This window comes from Protobothrops mucrosquamatus, unplaced genomic scaffold (genome assembly GCF_001527695.2).
Source record: "Protobothrops mucrosquamatus isolate PMUCROS unplaced genomic scaffold, P.Mucros_1.0 scaffold1380, whole genome shotgun sequence".
Taxonomy (NCBI): domain Eukaryota; kingdom Metazoa; phylum Chordata; class Lepidosauria; order Squamata; family Viperidae; genus Protobothrops; species Protobothrops mucrosquamatus.
The window spans coordinates 275,487-299,180 of NW_015387569.1; the positions used below are offsets into that span (position 1 = coordinate 275,487).

A 23,694-nucleotide genomic window follows, 5' to 3' on the forward strand; every position below is an offset into this window, starting at 1 on the left:
CTGCCTTAAGGTTTGCGGAGTGAAGGTTCAAGGATTTATGGGACCAAATGTTAAAAATATGTTTAACAATTGCAACATTAATATAAATGCCACAGAAGTGGAAGATGGGACTGGGGTTACAGAAGAAAAAGAGGTAAGAAGGTTAGAAGTGCTTATTTTCTTTTTTTTTGCCTCCCAACCTCTACATTGCATGATATAGTCAAATATGATTGAGAATCATATATTAGCTTGTGACTTCAAGTTGTCCTCTTAGCAAAATGTAAAGGACATGGGAGTAATTTACCTTCGCTATATAATTTTCAAACATACTCAGTTTACAGTATTTAAGACTGGCAAGGAGTTATTCAATGATAACATTACAATCTGAAACATAGGACCATTAAGATATATACAGATCTCAAACAAGCTTGGAAAAGAACTTGCAAAAAAGATAATGCCCTCTTTGAAGTAAGTATTTTTAATAGCTGCAACTTATTTGAACGATCAGTCTTAAGCTTTCCTGTATCATGCTAAAATGAAAGCTCGAGCTTTATATTTAAGGCTGTAAATATAATCACATTTATTAGGGAATTAGGTCATACTACATGTGGTTTTAGAAGAACTATTTCTGAAAAAAATTCTTTAGAGAGTGCTATAAAGATTGTACATAAAAATATAGATAAAAGGGAGCTTTTAAAATAGCTGATTTTATTAATGCTGTTACTGATCTTTAGTTTTAATTTTAAATATTGCTGAAACTGTTTTTAAATGAAAATAAAATTATCATCATTAAAGCTTTATTGTAACTTATGTATCCAGTAGCAGCAAAGTGGACTTTTTTTGACCGTCTCTATCCTAGTTCTGTTCCTCCCCTTCCTTGCCCACCAGGAGACAAATGTAGTTATCTATGGCAACAGAATTTCTTGGCAAATCACTTTAAGAGGCAGCTAGTTAAGCTTTTTTCAAAACAGATTTCCTCAGCAGATGATATTGGCGAGGGTCAAGACTCACATTAGTGACGGCTATTAAACAAAAGAGCAGCAGCAACAACCACCACCAGTAGTTTTCCATGTAGCATATCTGATATTATCCAGATCATCTGCATGAACATTCAAAGCAGCATCTTTGGGGTTTGAAAAATAAGACATTCATAATGTACTTGATTACAAAAATAGCGGTATTAATAGTGAACCAAAAGTTATTCACCATACAAAAATATGCAGCCATTAAATCTGACTGTTCCTTTTGCTAATTGCTAAGTACCATGACATCTATTAGATGTGAAAAGACTACATCAGCTTTTTCTAACCCGGTTTTACCTTTCTCAAAAGAAAGCAATTAGGAGAGACTTAAAGTACAAATCCAACATAGAAATATGCCCATCTTCAATTCATTTGTTCTCCAAAACAGTGAGGCTTGCTACATGTTGTTCCAAGGATTTGATTCCAAAAGTGTTAGTCCTCCCAGCCAGGCCACTGTTTTCTCTTGACGCTGCATGCTGGCCATTCCAAGAACAGTGGGCCATTAGATATCCATTTCCTGCTTTCTGCTGCAAAACAAGCAGCCATGAATAAAAACAGAAGTGGAACTCAACACAGAAATGGTTTATTTTGCCATATTTGGACATATTATCAACTCACCTTTCTAAGTAATCTGAAGCTAAGTGGCAGAACTTGGGAAAGTATATCCAGAATATACTTTGCTTTCTGAACACAGGTATCCACCTAAAGTCAGTGCATTCAAGCAAAAATAATTTCACAATTCATGTTGAGAAAACAAATGTAATTATAGCTGTGAAGCAAGAAATATACTGCCCCCTGTGGAAGGAATTTAGTAATATAACTGAAATAGCCAATGCTATAGATGTATTGCACCAAATAGTATTTTAGGTAAAGTACAAAAACAGTAATTTAATACCCTTTTTATAAAAAGGCAGAGTCAGTAGTGTTCTAAGTTAATGAATTGCCAGAATGAAGAAAAGGTAGATAACCCAATGCCAAATCACAGAGTAAGCAAAGAAGAGAAGACTTGTTTTGTTTGTACTGAATTGTCACAGAATTATCCAATATAATCTTTAACGGTCTGGCCATGAAGATTGCTTTTGAAGGCTTACTGTACCCTTACAAATTCATGTGATGATGTAATCGCATGTGAGAAAGACCTTGGGAGACTGGCAAAGTGATGCTGACAAGGGAATGGACAAATAAAGGACAGCACAGCCTGCAGCTCAACAGTGGGTAGGAGCAAGAGGATCAGAAAAGACACTCCTTAACTTTTTGGGGTGTAAAGGAGACAAATGAGAATTGTACTTTCAGACTTGCAAGACTATGTTAATACAGCCTTACAATAAAGTGGAATTAGCTTATCTGGTTGTGATGCCTATCTGGTTAGTCTGGCAAGGCCAACAGATGCTTTACATCCAAACAGAGAACTTAGAAATAAGCTCCGTATCTGGGCATGCATACTGTATATCTAGTGGGGGAGAAAGTGTCTGGCGATATAGCCTGAAATCATTGTAGTGGAGGGAGATTTTTGTGTTGATATAGAACAAAACTGAGAAGATGTTTTGCATATGTCCCTCTGAAAGTGGAATGGAAGGATTTGTCTCAAATGTATGGGTGTTACGCCATTTGCTGATGGTATGTACAGACTTCCCAATTCTGCAGTATTTTGCAAACTGCCATTCCTATTTGCAGACTCAAGAGAATTCCATTGTAAGATCTTTTGTATAAACGCCTAAAGTGTATGTGATCATGACAATGAGTAGTTTTATCCTGTTGCCGCAATGAATTTGGTAACCTGCAAGACAAGTGAAGAAAACTTAATGTACCTGATCTATATATAGGCCCAGATGTTGTAGGACCAGAAATAACTTGAACTATGTGCTTGGCATAGAAAATCTGAATTGCAGATAGGGGGACATAACATACATGCCTTGGAGGTAGAGGATTACAATAATAGGAATCATCTATGTAAGTATCTCATGAGAATGAAGAAGCCAAATGCCAAATACTAAACAGGTAGATAGATCCATAAGGCAGAAGAAGGCGTGATATTGGGGTATTACAGATATGTCAAATTACACATCCTACAAACCTATCAAGTATGTGTAGTGCTAGTACTCCTATTGCTTCTCTGAGATGTAAATATTATACTCTGTGTACTTTTTTATTCTACTGTTTTGTTATGGAATAAAGCATTGATAACCCATTGCCTGTGAATCCAAAAGTATCTGTAGCCCAAATAGGACACTATGATGAACTAAATTAGTTTCTAATGAGTTGCCTGGTTAGCTGATATTTTAATCTGTGCTTCAGGCCTCACAAAACTGCAAACTGGCCTCTCATCCATTCCAACTAACTCAAGGTCTTCTTAATTTAACAACTGAGCACTGTCACATATCATCCATGTATTCTGTTCAAGACTTAACACACAATTAAAATATTTCATTATCTACAAAGTAAGGTAGGAAAACAAAGTTTATAGAGAATGACTTTTTAAAAAAATAATAAATAGCTTACCTTTAGATGAGTTGCAGTTTTGCCCTGCACAGGAGCTTTAGCTGTGACCTGAAGCTGCTGACATGCAGAGACCATCCTCTCAATCTCCTGCAGAAGCAGTGGCTTGTCATCATCTTCCAGCTGAAACAGATGTTACTTAGGCATGCTAAACGTAATTTATTTTTTAATTTACTTTATTAATAAAATTGATGTGGCTGCCAACTCACACTGACTCAGGGTGGCTTAAAGAAATAAACAAATACAATACCCAATAAACCCCCACCACTCTAGTGACAACAGTCAATCAAAAACATGAAACATAAACCATGAACTATATAAAGTATAATAAAAACAATTATGGAAAAAAATGAACAGCACAGATAGCTGTTACTGTATTAAGGTATAGGTTAGTCCTTGACTCACGACCACAACTAAGCCCAGAATTTATGTTGCTAAGAGAAAAAATTGTTAAGTGACTTTTGGCCCATTTTATGACTTTTCTTGCCACATTTGTTAAGTAAATCACTGCAATTGTTAAATTAATAACACGGTTGTTAAGTGAATCTGGCTTCCCCATTGACTTTGTTTACCAGAAGATCACAAAAGGTGATCACATGACCCCGAGACACTGCCACCATTATAAATCATGACCCAGTTGTCAAGCATCTGATGTCAACGCTGCTAACATTGGATGTTCCCGCTCTTGACAACTGATGAAAATGCAGCCATTTTCTCTTCTCCTTTAACATGCTTTTTCTTACTTTTAGAAATAGGTGCAGCGGGGGTGGGGGTGGTGTTGGGATGAAAGCTCAGCTAGCCATAATAATGCTGCTGTGGGAACCCAAGGACAAGCTGATAACGTTTTGGCGGGCTGAGGAGCTGAGGACAAAGCCCGCGCTTTAAGCTAATTGGGGAATGTGGTTTATGACAGTTTATTGGGGGTGGGAATTGCACTTCGTTACTTGGTATCTGGGGGAAGGGAATTTAGTTTTGGGGTTCAACTATGTAGTGCTGATACGTTGTTTCCCGAATAAATTGTTCTTTAAGGAAGAATTTTGCCTCAAAGTTCTTTTGATGGGTTTCATCAATTGGAACCATGACATCTGAATGCAAATCTTGTGACCATGGGGATGGGGCAACGGTCACAAGTCACTTTTTTCAGTGCCGTTGTAACTTTGAATTGTCATTAAATGTACTGTTGTAAGTCGTAGATTACCTGTACAAGGTCTACACATTTTAAAAAGTAACTGTCTTTAAGATTCAGAAGCTGTACCATACCTGACTGGAAAATATATGGAGAGCTGAAGTAAGTTTTAATCCTTCTGTAGCAAAGGCCTAAGGGAGAAAAGGATAGAGAGTTAAATGCAAAATCACTAAGGAAAAAAACCCTCTATTCTTCAAATGGGTGTATGCCCAATTTGTAAACTGATTAGTCAAATTCAGCTCAGAATAAATGTACTTGACAAAACTCCCTTCTTTTTTCCATTCCCAAGCAAGAAAAGGAAAAGGTGGCTGTTGATGAACTGGATTGATTCATACAGTTTGCATAAACATATCTGTTGATTTTTATGTTAGGTTAGATAGTTCAGGTTCAAGAAATTCATAGCTCTACAGTATTAGAGGTAGCAATCACTGCACTCACATATGCAAAATATAGTCCCCAGCTATAACCTTAGTTTACAAACAAGAATACAGTCAAGAATAAATCAGTGGTAGAAAACTGAAAAAATTCAGCAATATGTCCACCCCTTCCCCACAAAACCAAATACCTGTACAATGTAATCAGGTGGAGGCATGAAATAATTAGAATTTCTTTTATTTCAATTGACTGATAAGAGAGAATATTTACAGAAAAAAAAATAACAAGCTGTTTTTGATTAATCAACTATGGGGCTGAAAGCATACACTCAAAAATATACTTTTTCTGACAGCAAAGTAGGGTTATAAATTATCTTTTCATTGCTTTGTTACCTCTGCCTGGTGGAATAAGTCTTGGGTAATTTTCAGTAGTCCTTCCCCTCTAAAAGGGAAAGAAAAAGAATAAAATTTCACAACAATCTACAAATAATTTACATGCTATGTCACCATGATTTTGGAAAACTGAGTAAGTAGAGGAGCAGAAAAGAAATGAAATGATTCTATTGAGATATAACTGGATATACAAAAGATATTTAATTGGATATACAAAAGAAACTGGCTGAAGTTTTAAAATTTAAAAAGGGAAATATGACTAATAAACAGAAGAATGACCTGGAAAATGTTTTCTTACTGGATAAGAAAAGATACTTGTTAAATAAGGTAAGATACTTATTAAAGCCTTGAAGAAATCTGTGTGATGGGATAAAGAAGAAATCAAATCCTATGACAATATTTGATGGAATTAAAGATTAAGGCTGTTAAAAGTAAAAGAAAGGGATATAAAGTTGGTTTATTTGATCAAAATTAGAATAAGGATGATGATTTTGCAATTTTCTAGCAATCCTTGATAGACATTTTGCTGATACCAAGAGTAAAAAGTTGATGTTTTATGGATTTTCTTATACAGAAGTGATGAGATATGGGATGAACAGATAATCCATTTTTTATAACCTTATGTAGAATTTCCAAAATTTTGAAACATCATGACGTTTTTGTAATCCCCTCCCCATGAAGTAAAGCCAACACATCTGAAATATAATGTTGTTATGTAAGTTATCCACTCGTTCTGTGCATGAGTACGCAGGCAAACTATGCATATGCACATATATACGGAGAGGGAGAGAGAGGGGAGAGGAGAGAATGAAACAGTCCCCATTTTTGGATTTACACTACAAGTTTGAGTAGTGTCTAGATTTGGCTATAATTCAGAGAAATTCTACTAAATAATATGGTCTAGATTTGATATGGGGAGGAAAAGGTTCAAGGCCATTTCTACAAACTATTCTCATTTTTAATTTTTAATGCTTCCCCTTCTGCCACTTTTGTTTTTACCTTGTAAATAAATACATGGAATAAGCCATACTGGATAGACCTTGTCCATATCTTATAATCTCATTTTCTGGGTCTTCCCATTTCTCCATTTCAGAGTCAACCCGAGTTATTAGTTTATGAAGTTCTAAACCTAATTTTCCAAGTTTTGTTTGTTCCTGCAAATGAAAAGAGAACGTGTATCATTTTTGTTCATTATGTAACTCAGACTAATTACTAGAATAAATTGGTGCTAATGAATAAAAGAAATATCTTACCTCATTATCAAGTCTGACTGGCTTTAAGGCTTTTAAATTTGCATTATGCTTCTGTAAAAAATATTTTTCAAGAAGAGAATTTTATTTTATTTTATTTTTATAAATCTATCTAAATTAAACATATTTACTAGGAGCTGGAATCAAGAGTATTATGCTGGAGAAAACAGAATTATTTCTAAGAGGATTGATTTTGAAATAAATATTCTGGTTCTAGATTCCAGACAACTGAGCACATTATTAGAATAAAGCAACTGTTCTGCTTATATGAACTTATTTCTATTTAAAAATTATATAAACAGAGTTACATTACTCCTATTGTAATTATATGAAATAGCCGTTGCCTGTGTTAAAACTTCAAAATATATGAAACAGCCTTATATAACATCAATCATATAGCTCAGTGCGGTAATATCTTCCAAAACCTCAGGAGAGGTTATTTTAAATGTATCCTATTACAAGATACAGTACAATTTTTAAAGGTGTTAGGAACAAAACTGCAATACTCTTTAGGTATGCCGCTACAGTTGTACAGATTTGTGTTCAGAATGTCCTTATGATGGGAAAGCCCTAGGAAACGGTAAATGGACACTGATACTTTCCACATATAATGGATGAATTCCACACAAATGGGTGTGCTGCCATTGATATGAGTAGGAGAAAACAACAAGAGTAGATTAAAGTGTGTTAGAAGATCAAGCCACATAATTTAAAATAACCTTATCTGCATTGTTTCTAGCCTTTTTCAAGTTTCAAGTTGGCAAACAAGACTGAAAAAAAGATCTAGGTCAGTATATTCCAACCTTGGAAATGGCTGGCTGGAGAATTCTGGGAGTTGAAATACACACTTTTTAAAGTTCCCAAGGCTGGACAACACTGATCTAGATACTTTCAAAGTCATTTCAATAGAAAAAACACTGTGCTCATGCAGGTCCACTTTTTCCAAAACATTTTGGAGTTTATACAGCCTTATTTATAACTAATAAAACCTAACTTACTAAAAACAGATTTCAAATGATCCAGGCATTTTCTAACAAGAGAGCTGAAATCTCAGTACAAAAATGTACAAAGCTAAACATTTTTTGAATCAAAAGCTACCATGGAAAGTAATTGGAAAAAGATTTTTTTTTTAATTTTGATGAAACATCTACGTATGTGATATTTTATAATAATTACAATACCCATTAGGCAGTAAGATGGATGTATCTTTAAAGTTTTGAAGGATTATCACATATATGAAAAATAGATCATATATTATTTACCACTGTTGCAGAGAGTGGACATTACAATAAATAATATTTTAATGGAAGAAATTTTGAGGGATGAAATAGATTGGAAATAAAATACTGGATGGCAACTATAGTGTGAATGTTCAACATTGGTCATCTTGTCTCCTTCCATTTTCAATCATAAATACAGAATTCAGACATTTCCCTTAGCACACTTATACAAACTCTTAATATGGAAAAGAGAAGCTATTGCAGCAACATTCAGAAACTCAGTGATGTGTGCAGAATTCAGCCTTAATATTAGTGTTCTAGAAAGATTCGCCTCTGACAACTTTACATCACCTACAATGCTATGTCGTTACATGATTCATTTACCTTTTAACTTAGTGTGAAATATAAACCGCCTTACAGTGTTACATATGAACCAGGCCAGGGTAGCTTGTTAAACAAACATGACTATGTGGAGTGAACAATTAACTGATGAAAAGTATAAAGAAATCACCAGCCCCACAAAAATGAACTTACCCCTGGTTTGGGTAGTGACAAGTATGCACGCTTCTCCCCTAAAAACAATACACCAAAATTGATTATGTACTGTACTTCTTAAACCCTCTCTAGAGGTTTTGGAAAAAAACATCATATAAAAATATACCTACCCTTATTGGTTCCTCTTCATAGATCAGACAGGTTTTGTATTTTGCCATGCATTGCATTGTAAAAAGGAAATTCTGCTACTGCCTATATTTGCGCTTATGGGAGGCCACTGACAGATTCACCAGAAATCTTTCCATTTAGTTGATAACATTACTAAAAATTTCCTTTATCTTTCTGAATGCCCAAGAAGAACAGCTAATTTGGTGTGGGGGAAGCCTATGTGCAAGGCCTAGTATAGCCATGATGGGAATCAAATAATCCCTGGAATAAAGTTCAGATTTTGTAATGGTATAAGGAACCATTTGATTTTCAGTAGCACCTTGATATTTCTTCCATTGAAATCAACACCAATATGTACTTAATGCTTTTTAAAGTTTTTGTTTTATTACATTTATCTTCCTCTAAATGGCTCAAGACAGACTGCATGAATTACCTTTCATTTTAAAATACTGAAGGATGGACTAAAATCAGCTATAGTATTTCATAGTCAAGTGGAGTCTTAAGGTAAGTCTCTCTGCTGTCCAATATTTCAGACTTGTTTTGTAGAAATTAATGGGAATTTAAAGTGCTCAATTTTGATCAGATGATATCAATTATTTTTTTCATAAGAATTATTTTTCCAATTCTCTGTGATGCAATTCAGGTAAATTTAGACAGCACACCAGTCAACATTTCAAAATCACCTTTCAAATTTTCAAAATCACTTTTCAAATTTTCTACAAGGCAATTCAGGTCAATTCAGACATAAGCATAGTTTATTCCAACCAGTGTTCAGGATTAAAACAAATATTTGAACTTTCAGTTTGAGAAGCCACACCAATCTTTATCTGACTCCCATTTCCCATCTTTCATCACTCTCATTTCTCTCGTATATCATTTTCTAGATTGAATTCCATTTGCAAATATGGTTTTCAATTCAGACACACCAAATCATAATGTATGCAAAACAGTTTTCAAATTGATATCAAAGCATCAATAGATTCTGAGTTGCCTGAAAAAAGTGTGATTCATTCATTCAAAACTTACATCTAACCATAGAGAGATAGGTAAGTTCCATAACTGTTAGTATATGGTAGAGCTCCTTGTTAACTATCAATACTTAAGGTCATATTATTTGGAGAATTCTTATGGCATCCAAATGTGGTATCTGAGCTTGCTATTTAAATTTGAAATAGTTTGGTCTGATATTTAAATATTCATTAGATAATCATAAGTGATTAGACATACAGAGACATTTAAGATCAGACCATCCACCCACTTGGTTTCTGTTTGTCAAGAAATAAATCCCATTTTTCTTTGGTCATCATAGAAATGCAAAGATTGACACTTCTACTCACCAACTTGCAGATGGGGTGGGGGCTTGGCAACCAACTTGCATTTAAAATTGCAATGTCTTGCCATCACAGTATCACAATTTGCAACCTTCCCAGATGGCTTCTGACAAGCCAAGTCAATTATGAAAACCAGATTGTCTTGCTTCACTGATTTTACTTAATGACCGTGGTAAAATGGTAATAGAATTGGGTCCAATCATGTGTTGACTTAATGAATGCATCACTCAGCAACCAACATTCCAATCTCAAACACACACACACACACATATGACATGTATCTCAACATGTTTTATATATACAGTATACACACGGTATGTATATATTATTCATACATATACACAAACACAAATACAGTATATGTGTGTGTGTGTGTGTGTGTGTATGTATGTATGTATGTATATATATATATATATATATATATATATATATATATATATATATATACATACAGTATATATATACACACACACATTTATCTATACATACATGTTGAGATTGATGTCATATGTATAGTGGTGCCAAGTGACAGCAACATCAGGAACGAGTATGAGAAGCTGGAAAAGTATCAGGAGGAACTAGAGAGGATGTGGAAAGAAAAAGCCAAATTGGTCCCAGTAGTGGTAGGAATGGTTGAAGCTGTGTCTTCTAAGCTAGGAAAGTGACTCCAACAGATCCCGGGAACAACATCAGAGCTCTTTGTCCAGAGTGCAGTGCTAAGGATAGCTAAGATAATGCGCAGAATTCTCAAACTGCAGAGGGCACCCAAGAGTGAGGAAGACCTACATTACCCATGCGGGTGAGAAAGGAATTTTTGTTTACATACAGACACACACACATTTACTCATCCCCTAATAGAAAACTAACATAGCTATATGCTATCTGAGAGCAGAGGTAGAAAGCCTCTCCCTATTCATGGACAGCAGGGAAATGAGATGACCAAGGTCTGAGCAAACTTTTTTTTTCTTGAAGTCTAATAGCTTGTTGGTTTATTTACAAGGCTGATATACCGTAATTATATCTGATTTATGTATCATCACCAAACAGATGTAACAACTGAATGTCCCAAATTAATTCAAAATTTGCATTTCCACAAGCAAATCAAATAATGGTTTTTATTAGTGCATATGAAGGTTAGCTATATGAACTGTTTACATTAGATAGAAAAAGGCTTGCTATCAAATATTTAAATACAACTGTTCTACTGAAACATAAAAAGCTGGGGAAATGCATTATGTTTCACATGTGATGGAAGACAAGGCAGTGTACGCCATCTTCCTTTTTCCTAATTATTACCTCGAAAGGAGGCCACACACTGTTTCCATGATAACAAGAAATAGATTTCTGCTTGGTCCAGCCATTCTGTCTTCTACTCCTCCACAAATAAAGTATTTGGAATGCCAGAAGAACACGTTTTTAAATCTCATGTTTTATAACAGGAAAACAAAAAACAAAAAATCTTGACCATCTTGAACTTGTCAATGTCCTTTTTCAATTAATACTAAACCCCAAGTCATTCAGTAGAAAATATGTAAAAGTAGTTGCAGCTATTTCATACCATCTTAATTCATTCCTGCTTTCTGCTAATCAATGAGTGATTAAAACCACCTGAAGATGGGATGAAGCAATTTAATATATGGGCAAAAAGGAAAGGAAGAAAGGCGACATAGGTAAGATTGAGATGAAGAACATTATAGAAGGCCAGGGTGAGCTGTAGAAGAAATTTAGAATTAAAGCCATTACATTTCTGTATTTTCCCGTGAAGAAAACAAACCAAAATGGAGCCAAAATGATTCATTGTAAAACTGCAACTGGTTTATTAGAAAGTGTCCAGCACATTTGGTTGCTCTTTAGTCTTTAACCATCATCAAAAGCAGAGGGCTATTGCCTCACCAACATTAAAACATACGTACTTATTTATCACATGCCAATACCAAGCTCAATATTTTAAATTGGCAATTTAAAAATGACATTACCATAAAAATATAACATGTGTAAATTAAGGAGTTAAGTGGAGTGGGATAGCTTGGGCATAGCCTCAACTATCATCCTGATGTGCTAACTGCATCTCTTAATCAAAACACTAAAGATATACCTCCTATTATCAAGAAAGCAGTCTCATTTTCTTTCTCTAGAAAAAGGCAGAATAAACTACTATGGCACTGAAATTTAAAAAATATCTAGGAAAATAATGTTTTTAGTAATAAAAATATAACCTAATTGCCTGCCAAGATACCAGCTAATTAAGCATGCTGTCCCATTAATTTAAATAGGAAACTTAAACACCCCTGAGATGTCAAGGACTTAAAATGCATCATTGTAAGTACATTCTCTCGCTTTAAAAATTCCCTTTTAACTAAGTTGGACTGATGTGATGGAATCATCAGCTAGCATAGACAAGGGAGTAAAGAGGCGGTCTAGCTTGAAGTTGGTCCATGGGAGGAAATGGCAGAGGCTAGACAATTAAAGCCTTTCTCAAGGGTATGCAGTGAGTTTCGCAACATTGTTATAAATATATGATTAACAATAAAGAAACAGGTGAATGAGCACCTCACTACGCTTTGGATGCTTCTGGATTGAAAGGATTAACCAGTTATAAGCTGTTGTCCAGGGGACACCTGAATGTGTTAACAGCACACATTCTTTGGGAAGGATCCTTCCATGTCCTTTGACATGACAGTTATAGAGTAGGCCTATGGCAAGCTACAAAGAACCAACACTGGATAGAAGCAACAGAGAGCTGGCATCTGGGCCTAACGAAAGCTGGGAAGTATGGAACTCATTGAATAGACTGTGCATGGGTACAAGATCCAGACACTATGAACAAATGGGGCTCTCCGGTGGCTTTTGCTCTTTGCAGATGTGGTGATCTGCAGACAACAACACATATTGTATATCTGCCTTTTGTGTCCTGCTAAGTGTACACTTGAAGACCTCCCGGCAGTGCGACATAACACAATTAATGTTGCTAGTTTCTGGGCAAGATCTGTTTAATTTGTATATATTTTAATCTTGTACTTTATATTTTAAATGTTATGTCATATATTTTAATTGTGAAGCTTCTGACACGAATAAACATAAACAACAATAAAGAAACTACTTTGGCCTATTCAGGGAGTTATTCTGGTTCCTTGCACCTGACACTGATCTCACCAGATTCAGTGCATTCTCTTGGGAATAGGCAGATGAAGGCTTCAATAGTTTGGCCTCTGCTGCTTCCTCCTACAGAGTGATTCCAAGCTAGACCAGCTCTTTACTCCCTCCTCTACTTGGCCAATGATTCCAACAGAATTAATCAGTATACCAGGCATTCCAAAAACCCCTGTTCAGCCACTTATGTTTCCTGTATCTTCCTGCAGAAAAGGAAGGCTTTTGGTTGATGTCAACTGTATAGAGCAGAGAAACTGCACTTGCTGAAGTTTTACATAGTTCTTAAGATCACATGAATCCTTTTCTCCTAATATACCTATGAGGAAGTCTTTTTAAATATGACTGTCTATATGTCTATATATCCAGGGTGGCATAACATCCAAGGTAACTTCGACGTTTACATTATTTAATTTATACAAACTTTATATTATAAATAATTAAAATGATCTACGGTACATCAGGAATTTATAATTCAAATTCAATTTATATTATTCAACATACATCTAATTCTGATGCAGCTGCTGCTCTTGGCTGCCTCTATGCTTTTGAAGTGCCATTCATACGCTTTGAGTCATTCTAGTTCTATTCAGGCAGTTGCCTAAATGTGTGAAAATATCAGTATAAAGAGAGGAATAGGCTCGTATCTCATTGATAGCTGTCCTTGTGTTATAATTATATCCATGTTCAAGCATTCACAAATACAGGTCTCCTACGGGTCCCCTACAGATCTCATGCCAGGAAAAGGTCAGGTGCATGGTTTTATCCTCTCCCCGCATATTTAGACACCGAGTCTAAATCACACTAAGTCTTTTGATTTATTTTATTGCATGAACCCACTGGTTTACTGTGGTCTATAATCAATGGCTAATGGTGTAGCAGTTTGGAAATTAAAATTAAACAAGCCTGATATTTAAACACAGCCAGAATATAAAAATATTCTTCAAAACTAAATTAAGGATTGTGTTGAGAGATTACACACATTAGGTAGTTAGCAAATCATAGGAAAACGTGACACAGCAAATAATTTTGTGAGACGGAAACATAATATTGTATGACAGCGGCCCACAAACCTTTGGGTGCCAGGGACCAGTTCCATGGAGGGCATTTTTTCATGGACCAGGGTGTGTGGTTTCGCACGCTGCCTGAATCCCGTGCATGCGCAGATGGTGCTTCGCTCACTTGTGTGGCCCAGTTCCTGCCTGTCTGCAGCCCAGGGGTTGTGGACCCTGCTGTATGACATTTTCCTAAGTATCTTTACTGCATTATAAACATTATCTGGGTCTTAGCACTGTATACCTACGTCCCACAAAAGAAATACAGAAGCCTCATTTTTGTAAGAGGTATCTAATTTTTGCTTTCAATATGAGGATAAAATGAGGATAAATCAGCACATAAGGTATAATAAGTCTTACCCCATTAAAAGCAGTATGCAGCTAGAAAGCAAGGGGCATAATCAGATATGTATAACTGTCTCCTTTGGCATTCTGCAATGGCTTTATAAGTTAAAAGCTACTGTCACTTGCCTGATTTTTCTCTAATGTCAAGTCTGATACTGTACATGATTTTGTCCTGAGTTATTATATTCAAAAAAGTACCCAAAAGAATCAATTCATCAAACATCAATGGCAGAAGAATGGCAGAATTTTTTTTCTGTAAAACTGAAAACCCTTCTGAAGAAAATTAAATTACGCTGAGGAATGAAAAATCTCTCAACAAATAATACTACAGTGCCTCTGGCAAGAATTTTGAGAGATAGATTTGCTCTTTGTATTTTTCTAAATGCTACACAAATACCAGGTGACTTACCACAGAATATAGGCCAAAAGGTGTGGGCAGTCATCAGAAAGATCCCATCCAGGCAGAAATGATAGCAATTTAAAAATCAAATAGCTAAATTCACTACATTGTGTAGTCAGCAGAGAGCACAAAAAATAAGGATTTCTTTCTTTTGCAAGAACACTAGACAGTTCAGGTCAGACTGAAAAAAGAACTTATGATTCCATCACCCCATCCCAAAAAAAAAATTCAAGTGCTTTGAATTATGAATCATTTCCTTGAATACTTGAAAATGTATTGCTGATTTATACAATAACCTCATTGTACAATAAACTCTATTTCTTTAAAATTCTTTTAAAAGAACTTTATTCCTTTAAAATGGTGCCTTTCAACTGCAGTACTGTGGTTCTTAAGAGAGCTCTTTAGAAACACTGCTTAGCACCCTTTTCTGTAATATATAAATAAAAGAGACAACTGAATGCAGCATGTAGCACAAACCCAATTTATATAGACCTATCAAAAGTGCACCCACATGATCTTAGATATTGGGGAAGAACTTTAGGTCTGATAAGCAGAGATTTTTCTATTATCATATAAAAGAAGAAAAGATGAGACAAAGGTTGAAAATCATTTAACTAAAAGGAGTAAATACGCTTTTAATTAGGTGAGACTGTGCTTCCTAGTCTCACAGGGTTCGACTGAAATTAAAACCATAAAAGGTTCAGTCTCAGCATGGTATTCTTTATCTTCTTGAAAAATAGGAGACAAGATTGTTTGAATTATTATCTAAATGCGTAAGAAGTGCTCCTGAGTTTAAGCTGCATCACAGTACTCTAGTATTTGCTAACTTGATAACTATGAACTGTGAACATAGGGTGTACACATTCCAAGGATCTGCCATGTTACGATGGGTTTTGGCAGTTTGTAGGTTTTCCCTCCATAGGTAATATATTTTAGTGTCGTCAACCCCCAAAACACCTACAGAGGAGCTAAAAGTGTTAAGTGGCTTCAAGTTGTAGTTTGTTGGCTTTAGGAAGAACGTAGATCATCACATCTCATAGAGAGAATACTCAGAATATGCGTGCACTGTAAGCTGGAAGTTTGTATTTAAGGACAGTAGGTTGTCGGTACTTAGGAACAACCTGCTCACCTCGTCTTCCTTCAAACACATCACTGATTTCTCTTAAGAGCAGGGACATGTCATTCAGCTGAGATTCCCAAGCCTCACAAAATACATCCAGATTTTCTTTTGCAATTTTACTGGAAGGATGCAATGTCAGGGTTTCAGCAGCAGAAATTATCTGAAGGAAACAAAACAGGCTTTGTCATACACATACAATTGTGTATCAGCATCCATCTCCACAGGACAAAAGATAAGCTGTCTCTCATTTGTATTAAAAGGGCTGGATAGCATTTGCTAACAAAGCTTTACCAAAAAAACCAGGGGACTTTCATAAGGAATACTATGCTATATATTGTATTGAATGAGTGGCTGTTTTAAACTAAGTATGCTGAGAGCATATAACTGTATTATAAGAAATCTTACTTTCAAGAAGATTTTGAGAAGGATTATTAACTTATTCTTCTGATGTAGGGAAGAAGGACTTCCAACAGAGTGAAAAGGCTCTAAAGAAGCACTTTATTGATTATACTGTCAGGAACAGTTAATGAGAATCCAGCCTCATAAATCATGCCAGCCAAGATTATTATAACATGATTATTATAACATAATCATTATAAACATGATTCCTTATCCAGAACCCTCTTTAGAGATTTTTTTTCTTTTTGTTTTGCTACCTACGTATTTAGGAAGTCTGTATGTATGTTGAACTTAATAGTTAAAAGACACTTTAACACTATTATTCCAAGCTTAATATACTTTTTCCATTATGAAATTCTGATCTATTTTCAAATATTGATGGAATATTGATATATTTCCATGTGAGAATAGTACATGTTATGGACAAGGTTTTCAGTTGCAATTTCCAGCACCTGAAGCTAAAGAATTAGAAACAGAATTGGAAAATTCAATTGGAGAAAATAGTCATGTAAAATTATAAATACCTGAGGCCCAGTCACATGAAAAGTATCTTCTGCATGGAGACAAGTAATTTCAAGTGGCTCTGTTCCAGAGACATGTCTCAATAGATGGCATATCTAAAAAGAGAAACAAAACAATCCAACATAATCACAAAACCTATGTATGAATTGTGGAAGTACTCTTATTATGGAACATATATGGTGGATACTAAATTAAAGCTTTGAATATACAGGAATGATTCTAGAGATTCAAGCTTACTCTTGGTAGAAAGCTGGACATCTGCCTGACATCTAAGCTAGAGGATGCTTAAGTATTCTTCTGAACTCCTGTTTCTCCAATCCTGACCTTTCAATCATCCTAAATAAGCCAAGGGATATATGGCTGGGGCAAAGATTGAAAGGAAGCAGTGAAAGCTAGGAAAACTCCCTGAAATTCTACTTATTGTTATTTTTTAAAAGATACTTGATGACATCTGGAATCCATTTCTATTTCCACCCAGGATTGTTGAGAATCAGGTGGCATACCAGATTAATAAATTATTGTTGCTGTTATTGTTATGATTATTTTGTTCCATGAGCATGCTTACTTCTCCTTTTAAATCAATGGTATTAAAAATATGGTAGGATTGGCACAACTACTTGGGTTTAGAAATCAATCAGCTGTTGGTTTTAAGAACAGATACCCTAAGGCTGCAAAACAACTTTCACCATAAGGGTGTTCTGAAGAATGAAGCAGGAGCATTAACACAGCACCTCAATTCCAAAAATCTAAGATTTTATTTGAATACGTTCTCTTGCAAGAGTTAGGGATATTCCCTTTTACTTACCTGGGTGAAGGGGAGAGGTTGCAATTGGTCTTTAAATGGTATGGTGGGGTAAGGACAAAGAAGTGGGTTGGGCCAGGACAAAAATTAAATGTAAATGATTATTCCCTATGCCAATAGTAATTCCTGACACATTAAAATTTCAATTCAGCAATAATTTTTGAAGGGAATGAAGACTGGGGGCACATATATGACCACGCAAAGGGAATTCCTATTTAAGGGGCATGATCAACTCAAAATCTCCCAGCCGATTGCAGTAATCTTTATGGTAGAAAGCAATTACTAATACCTCTATTAAAGAAAAAATAATAATTTCAATGATGTATCCCAGATAAGCAGAATTTTGGCTTTTTCAACATAATTCAAACTTACTTCGATCAACTGGTCTTTCTGTTCAGAGAGCTTATAGCTATGCTCTGCAATAGCTTCTATATTTCCTTCTGCTCCGCAGGCTTTCAGCGCTTTCAAAACAAGGTGATCAGAATGATACTTTATCAGGTCTGCTGCAACAGATACTGCTGCACTGTGGAGCTTTGACATTGGAAAAATTAACACAAAACAATGGGAACTTAGAGCAAGCAGTCATTATTTCCAGGCAATCAGAACATTTATACAAGAGCCACTGATATTTTCCTTTTGAAATTTGGCATATCTGTTGAAAGTTTTTTGTGGTCAACTAATTTTTCTGAACTAATATTCTAGACTATGTCAATATAATGAATCTGAAAAAACTCATTTACATAGAAAAGAGGATAAAGATGCTTACCAAGAGTTAACTGTTGCTTAGTTCTCACATTGCATTAAACAATAACAAAAAATCCGATAGGGCTAGGTATATTAAAAACCTCAAACACATATGGTTGATCTTCAAAGTAGAAAAAATATGAACTAATATAGGGTTTATGGAGCAAAGTATTTCCACTTTGAATTTACTAAACCATTTATCATTTCTCTTCTGGATTGCTGGCATCCTATTAGACCTGTTAGTCCTACATATCAGCAAATGATTATATTATCTGATAGGTCTTGGATACAGACTTGAAAATTGCTTCTTGAAAACAACAGTATTAATTTAAACAGTATCACAAGTATCTAAACTTGTCGCATGGTCGCAAAGATATATATGAAAAAATGTGGGTGATACTATAAAAATCTAAAGAGACCTGCACTGAAGAGAGTAAGAATATTTATAATATGTCCATTAGGGGTAGGTTTTCTGTGTATTGCACAGGTTCCAGGCACAAAAAGAAAATGTGAGCAGAATAAGAATTCACTGAGATAAGTCTCATAATTATTTAAAATACTTCTAATGCAGAATTTTGATTATTTTGACACATAATTGTAGTGTTCTTCTTCAGCAATATTTGTTCATGTTATTGTTCATAATTCTTGCAATGTTCTTTGCTGCTACAAATAACCAATCTGCCAGAAGAAAGAAGAGGATTAACAAGGGATAACCCTTACTTTATCCTTGTTCTTCTTCCAGGATGGAACTAAGTGATCTGGAATAAAATCAAAAGTATGCTAAATAATCTACAGGGTAACATACTGTATAACACCTAGGGGCAGAAAATTAAACTTATAAGAGGCTTCGTCACAAATTCAGAGGATTCTCATAACTACGTAACTATCAGCCTTAGAACTCTCTCTAATTCTAAAAAACAACAAGGGTGGGTAACACAACTGTTGTACTCTAAGGACAGTAAGGCTAAACTGCTTCTCTGCTTTTGTTCTTTTCTTAAACGTGCCCACTTAAGTACAGCTTGGGAAGAGATTGTTGCTCAGTAGAAGAATACATACTTTGCATGTAGAGATTTTGTCTTCAGCAAAAAATTAACACTTGCTGGGAACAAAGGCATCTGCAAGATCCAATACTTTTGTCAAAACGTGGTAAATGTACAAAAGGGACAGAGCTTCCATTGCAACCCTGTTTTCATTGCTTGACACACCCACTCACAAATGTCTCTTGTTGGAGAAGATCTCTCTGTCCCCAAATCTCTGATAGATGGATTGTGGCATTCAGAGGCAGCTCAAGTAGAAGTTTCAACATGCTTAAGCATGGGTCCTGCTGGCCAGAGCTGCTGAAAACTACAGTCTGTCACACTTGGGGGCCATAATTTCCTTGGCCCTGAAATGCTGATTAGACTAACAAAGAATCTGTCCTGGTATAATGTGTGTATGTGAGGGGAGGAGTTAGTAATGGTGGAATCCTAATAATAGAAAACGAAAAGAAAAAATGAAAAAAATATTAATGGTAATATGGATCTGTAAAATAAGATTTCATGTACTCATTGCTTTCTTTGATTAAATTGGCTTGCACAGGGCTGTCAGGTAAGTTCTCTGTAGGCCTGTGCTCTTCTAGGCAAGCTTCCTTCCTGGGTCAAGGATGAACATTATTTGGTGACCAAGGACTTATTAATGGGGGAGGGGGGAGGAATTGTAGCTGATGGCTCTATCACACCTGTGAATTAAAGGGATTTTGAGAGTAATCTTTGGGAAATATTCTTTCCTTGTGAATTGTTATAAGCCTTTTTGAGAATTTTCTGTTCCTCACGGTCTAGGCAGGAAACTATTCCATCAGTTTCTAGCAATCAAGGCTGGAGGGGACTCTGAGGGCCACAGCAAAAGCTAATAGGTTACTCGCATCTATGTAGCTCATAAACTGAATTATTAAAAGTGACTCGTTGTGAATAAAAAGCATTTAAGGTGGATTCTGAAACAATCCCAAACAATTTGTATTCCTGCATGAAAGTTATGTCTAGCAGGCTTCTACTCAAAACAACCTGCTGGTTAAATGGCAAATTCAGACAGTTGGAAATACTGTTATATCATTATATCTCTATTGAGATTATAATCATTCATTCTGAAGAACTTACACTTATTATAACTCCCAAGCATATTCCAGATTGTACTGGATTCTAACTTACCTCTCTTTGAAGTTCATTCATGCACTGGCACATTTTTAGTATGGATATTTCCAAGTCTTCTGTGATTTCTCTTTTCTTCTGATTTTGCTAAAAACAAACAAACCAATTTTAAACTCCACAAATTCATGCCTTTAGGCCATTTACTCTTTTAAATAAAACCTTAAAATTGAAAAATCCTAGCATGGCTTTGCAAATATAATTTCAATCCAAGAATAATTTTATCTTGAAATGTGGCTTTAAAAAGATATGCCTAAGATAGATATGCATGAATTCTATATTAATTCAAATATCATGCTGAACCATGGTTTAATCATAGTTTCTTGAATAAGAAACAACTGACTGATTTACACAATCTGCTGAACAATGTGCTAAGCTAAAATCAAACCAGTTTAGTGTAATATGAGAACTCAATAAATTTCTATATGAAGAATTAATGACAATAATCCATTTTGTTCCTATTTAGTAAAATTTGTTAAGAGTCGTGAAGTATATTGTTGATATGACAAACCTGTTGCTTGAAGTTTAGCTGGATTAATACATCACACTAATCCAGTGTTTGCAAACATAGTTTTCCAAGCTGCAATAGTTGTGTTCATACATCATACTAACCAAAACCAAACAAAGCATACTTTAACTTGAACCAACCATTGTAATTTGTAACCAATAGCTTTACAGGTTGGCATATAGAAAGATATACTGCTCTAATATATGGTATGCTGTAAAGCCAAAAATATATATTTAGATTTGTTAAACAAAGTTACATACACAGATAGGGTGCAATCTATTGTTCAGAGACCATTCAAACTAGTGATGGCACTGAACTTATGACAGGTCTTTAGAGTTTCAGTTGTTGCAGTGTTTTCATGGTCATATGATTGTGATCTAGGTGCTTGGCGCCCTGCTCACAATTACAACATCACACATGAGCCACAGTCATATGGTCCCAATTTCTAATGTTCCCTACTGGCTTCTCCCAGCAAAGTCGATGGGAGAAGCTGATAGGGCAGTGATGCCGAACCTTTTAGAGACCGAGTGCCCAAACTGCAACCCAAAACCACTTATTTATCGCCAGGTGCCAGGTGGGCGTGGCCCACTGAGTGGGCGTGGCTGTGGTGATCATGGCAGATTGGGTGGGTGTGGCCAAGGTTGGCATGATCACCTCGATGTTGCTCGTGGGGAGGGACATCTGTGGGGGCCGGGCAAGGTTGGGGGAGATCCAGGGAGTCTCTGGCAGGTGGGGCGGTGGGCAGGCTCGTCCTGTGGGATAAGGCAAGGCAAGGCGAGGCAGGGCAAGGTGAAGCAAGGGCCGGGGCGGCTGCTGCCTGATACTATCAACCCCTGAACACAGAGGCCAGCGAGTGCATGGGTGCTGGGATGCATCCGGCCATGTGGGACCTCTGCGAGTTAGCAGGCAGCTGGTTGAAGAGGGACGGTTGCCATCTCCGGGGCATGGTGCACGTGCCCACAGAGAGGGCTCTGAGTGCCGCCTCTGGCACGCGTGCCATAGGCTCGCTACCACTGTGATAGGGTATCAGCCTGCTTAATAACCCATGTGATCCTTGCTTAACAATGACAAACGGGGACTGCAAGGACTGTTGAGGCTAAGTGAAATGATCATGTGACATAACGCTTTACAGCCATGTAGTTTAGCAATGTCAATTTTGTTCTCAATTTTAATCTGAAGGTTTACCTGTATTTCAGTTCTACGTGATTTCAATTTCTTCCCTACATTTTTAGAAAATTTAAATCGTTAAAGTCTTCTGGAGTCCTCCACATTTTCCTGTTGCCCATGTTAGCTGAGAGCAGTGGCTGTTATTGCAGTATACTAGAAGGTTAGGGTTATATCTTTTTCTGAATCTGACTACTAGTGGTAGGAGAAATGTTATATTTATAAAAGGGATTACACTGGGATTTTGCTCTGATTTATGTAAACATTTGTAAAATCCAGTTTTAAATGGCAAAGGTGATTACCTCATAGAATTTGCAATACTGTGACGATACATGTTATCATGTAGAGCGTATAAACTGATTTAGTATTAGTTCTCAAATCAACAGTTTCCTGGGGAAAATGTGTTTCTTACAGCATTTATCCAGGCTGACACCAACTGCTCCAATTCCATCTTTGCTTGCTTGGAGAGCTCCAAGATATGTCCCCGGGTTTCATGGCTTGTATAAGCAGAATCAGTAAAATCTTCTGTGAGTTCAAGGACAAGACGCAGCAATGCTCTAAGGTTCTCCCTTGGCAGAAGGTAAAGGTTTTCTCGCAGACCTTCCACCTTGTTCTGAAAAGAGGGGAAAGGGATATAGTAAAAAAGCAAAAAAGACTGAAGTATGTTCCAATATCTCAGGGGCTGCCACAAAGAAGAGGGAGTCAAGCTATTTTCCAAGGCGCCTGAAGGCAGGACAAGAAGCAACAGGTGGAAACTGATCAAGGAGAGAAGCAACCTAGAACTAAGGAGAAACTTCCTGACAGTTAGAACAATTAACCAGTGGAACAACCTGCCTCCAGAAGCGGTGAATGCTCCAACACTGGAGGTTTTTAAGAAGAGACTGGACAGCCATTTGTCCGAAATGGTGTAGGGTTTCCTGCCTGAGCAGGGGGTTGGACTCGATGACCTTCAAGGTCCCCTCCAACTTTATGATGATGATGATGATAATGATGATGATGCTTTATGATCTGCTTCGGATTGCAGATCCAAATCCAAGTTCTTTCCATAAGTTTCTAGAGGTCAAATCTTCTGAAGATTATCTCCTTTTATATATTAAGCAAGTTGACCAATATTTAACTTGATAGATTGGTAAATTTCAAATCTTGTTAATATATTGGCTAAATTTTCTGCATTTTGTGTAAGAGAGAAAAAAGGGAAAAATACTCTTAAATAATCATAGATGACCAACTTACAATATAAAAAATGAGTGGAAGCTTATGCTCTTTGTAAATAGATGTTGAATCCCATAAATCCAGAAAGCCAAACTGGCTTTCATCATTGGTTACTAAGACGTTTCAGTTTAGTTACTGAATTGTTCAGATGACTTCCAAGGTCCCTTCCAACTCTATTATTA

General features: G+C 36.0%; 1 protein-coding gene across 1 annotated transcript; it reads right to left on the minus strand.

Annotated features, from left to right (window-relative positions):
• CTNNAL1 (catenin alpha like 1) lies at window positions 1-22,913 on the minus strand (the record flags this gene model as incomplete). The annotated part of the gene is made up of 13 exons (XM_015821692.1): window positions 1-1,528; window positions 1,620-1,703; window positions 3,501-3,620; window positions 4,758-4,814; window positions 5,451-5,499; window positions 6,450-6,604; window positions 6,704-6,754; window positions 8,455-8,492; window positions 15,991-16,141; window positions 16,905-16,997; window positions 18,077-18,235; window positions 20,632-20,718; window positions 22,713-22,913. Coding segments are annotated over 13 exons (1,404 nt in total), but the record flags the coding sequence as incomplete, so codon positions are not given.
• Between the last annotated feature and the right edge of the window lie 781 nt (window positions 22,914-23,694).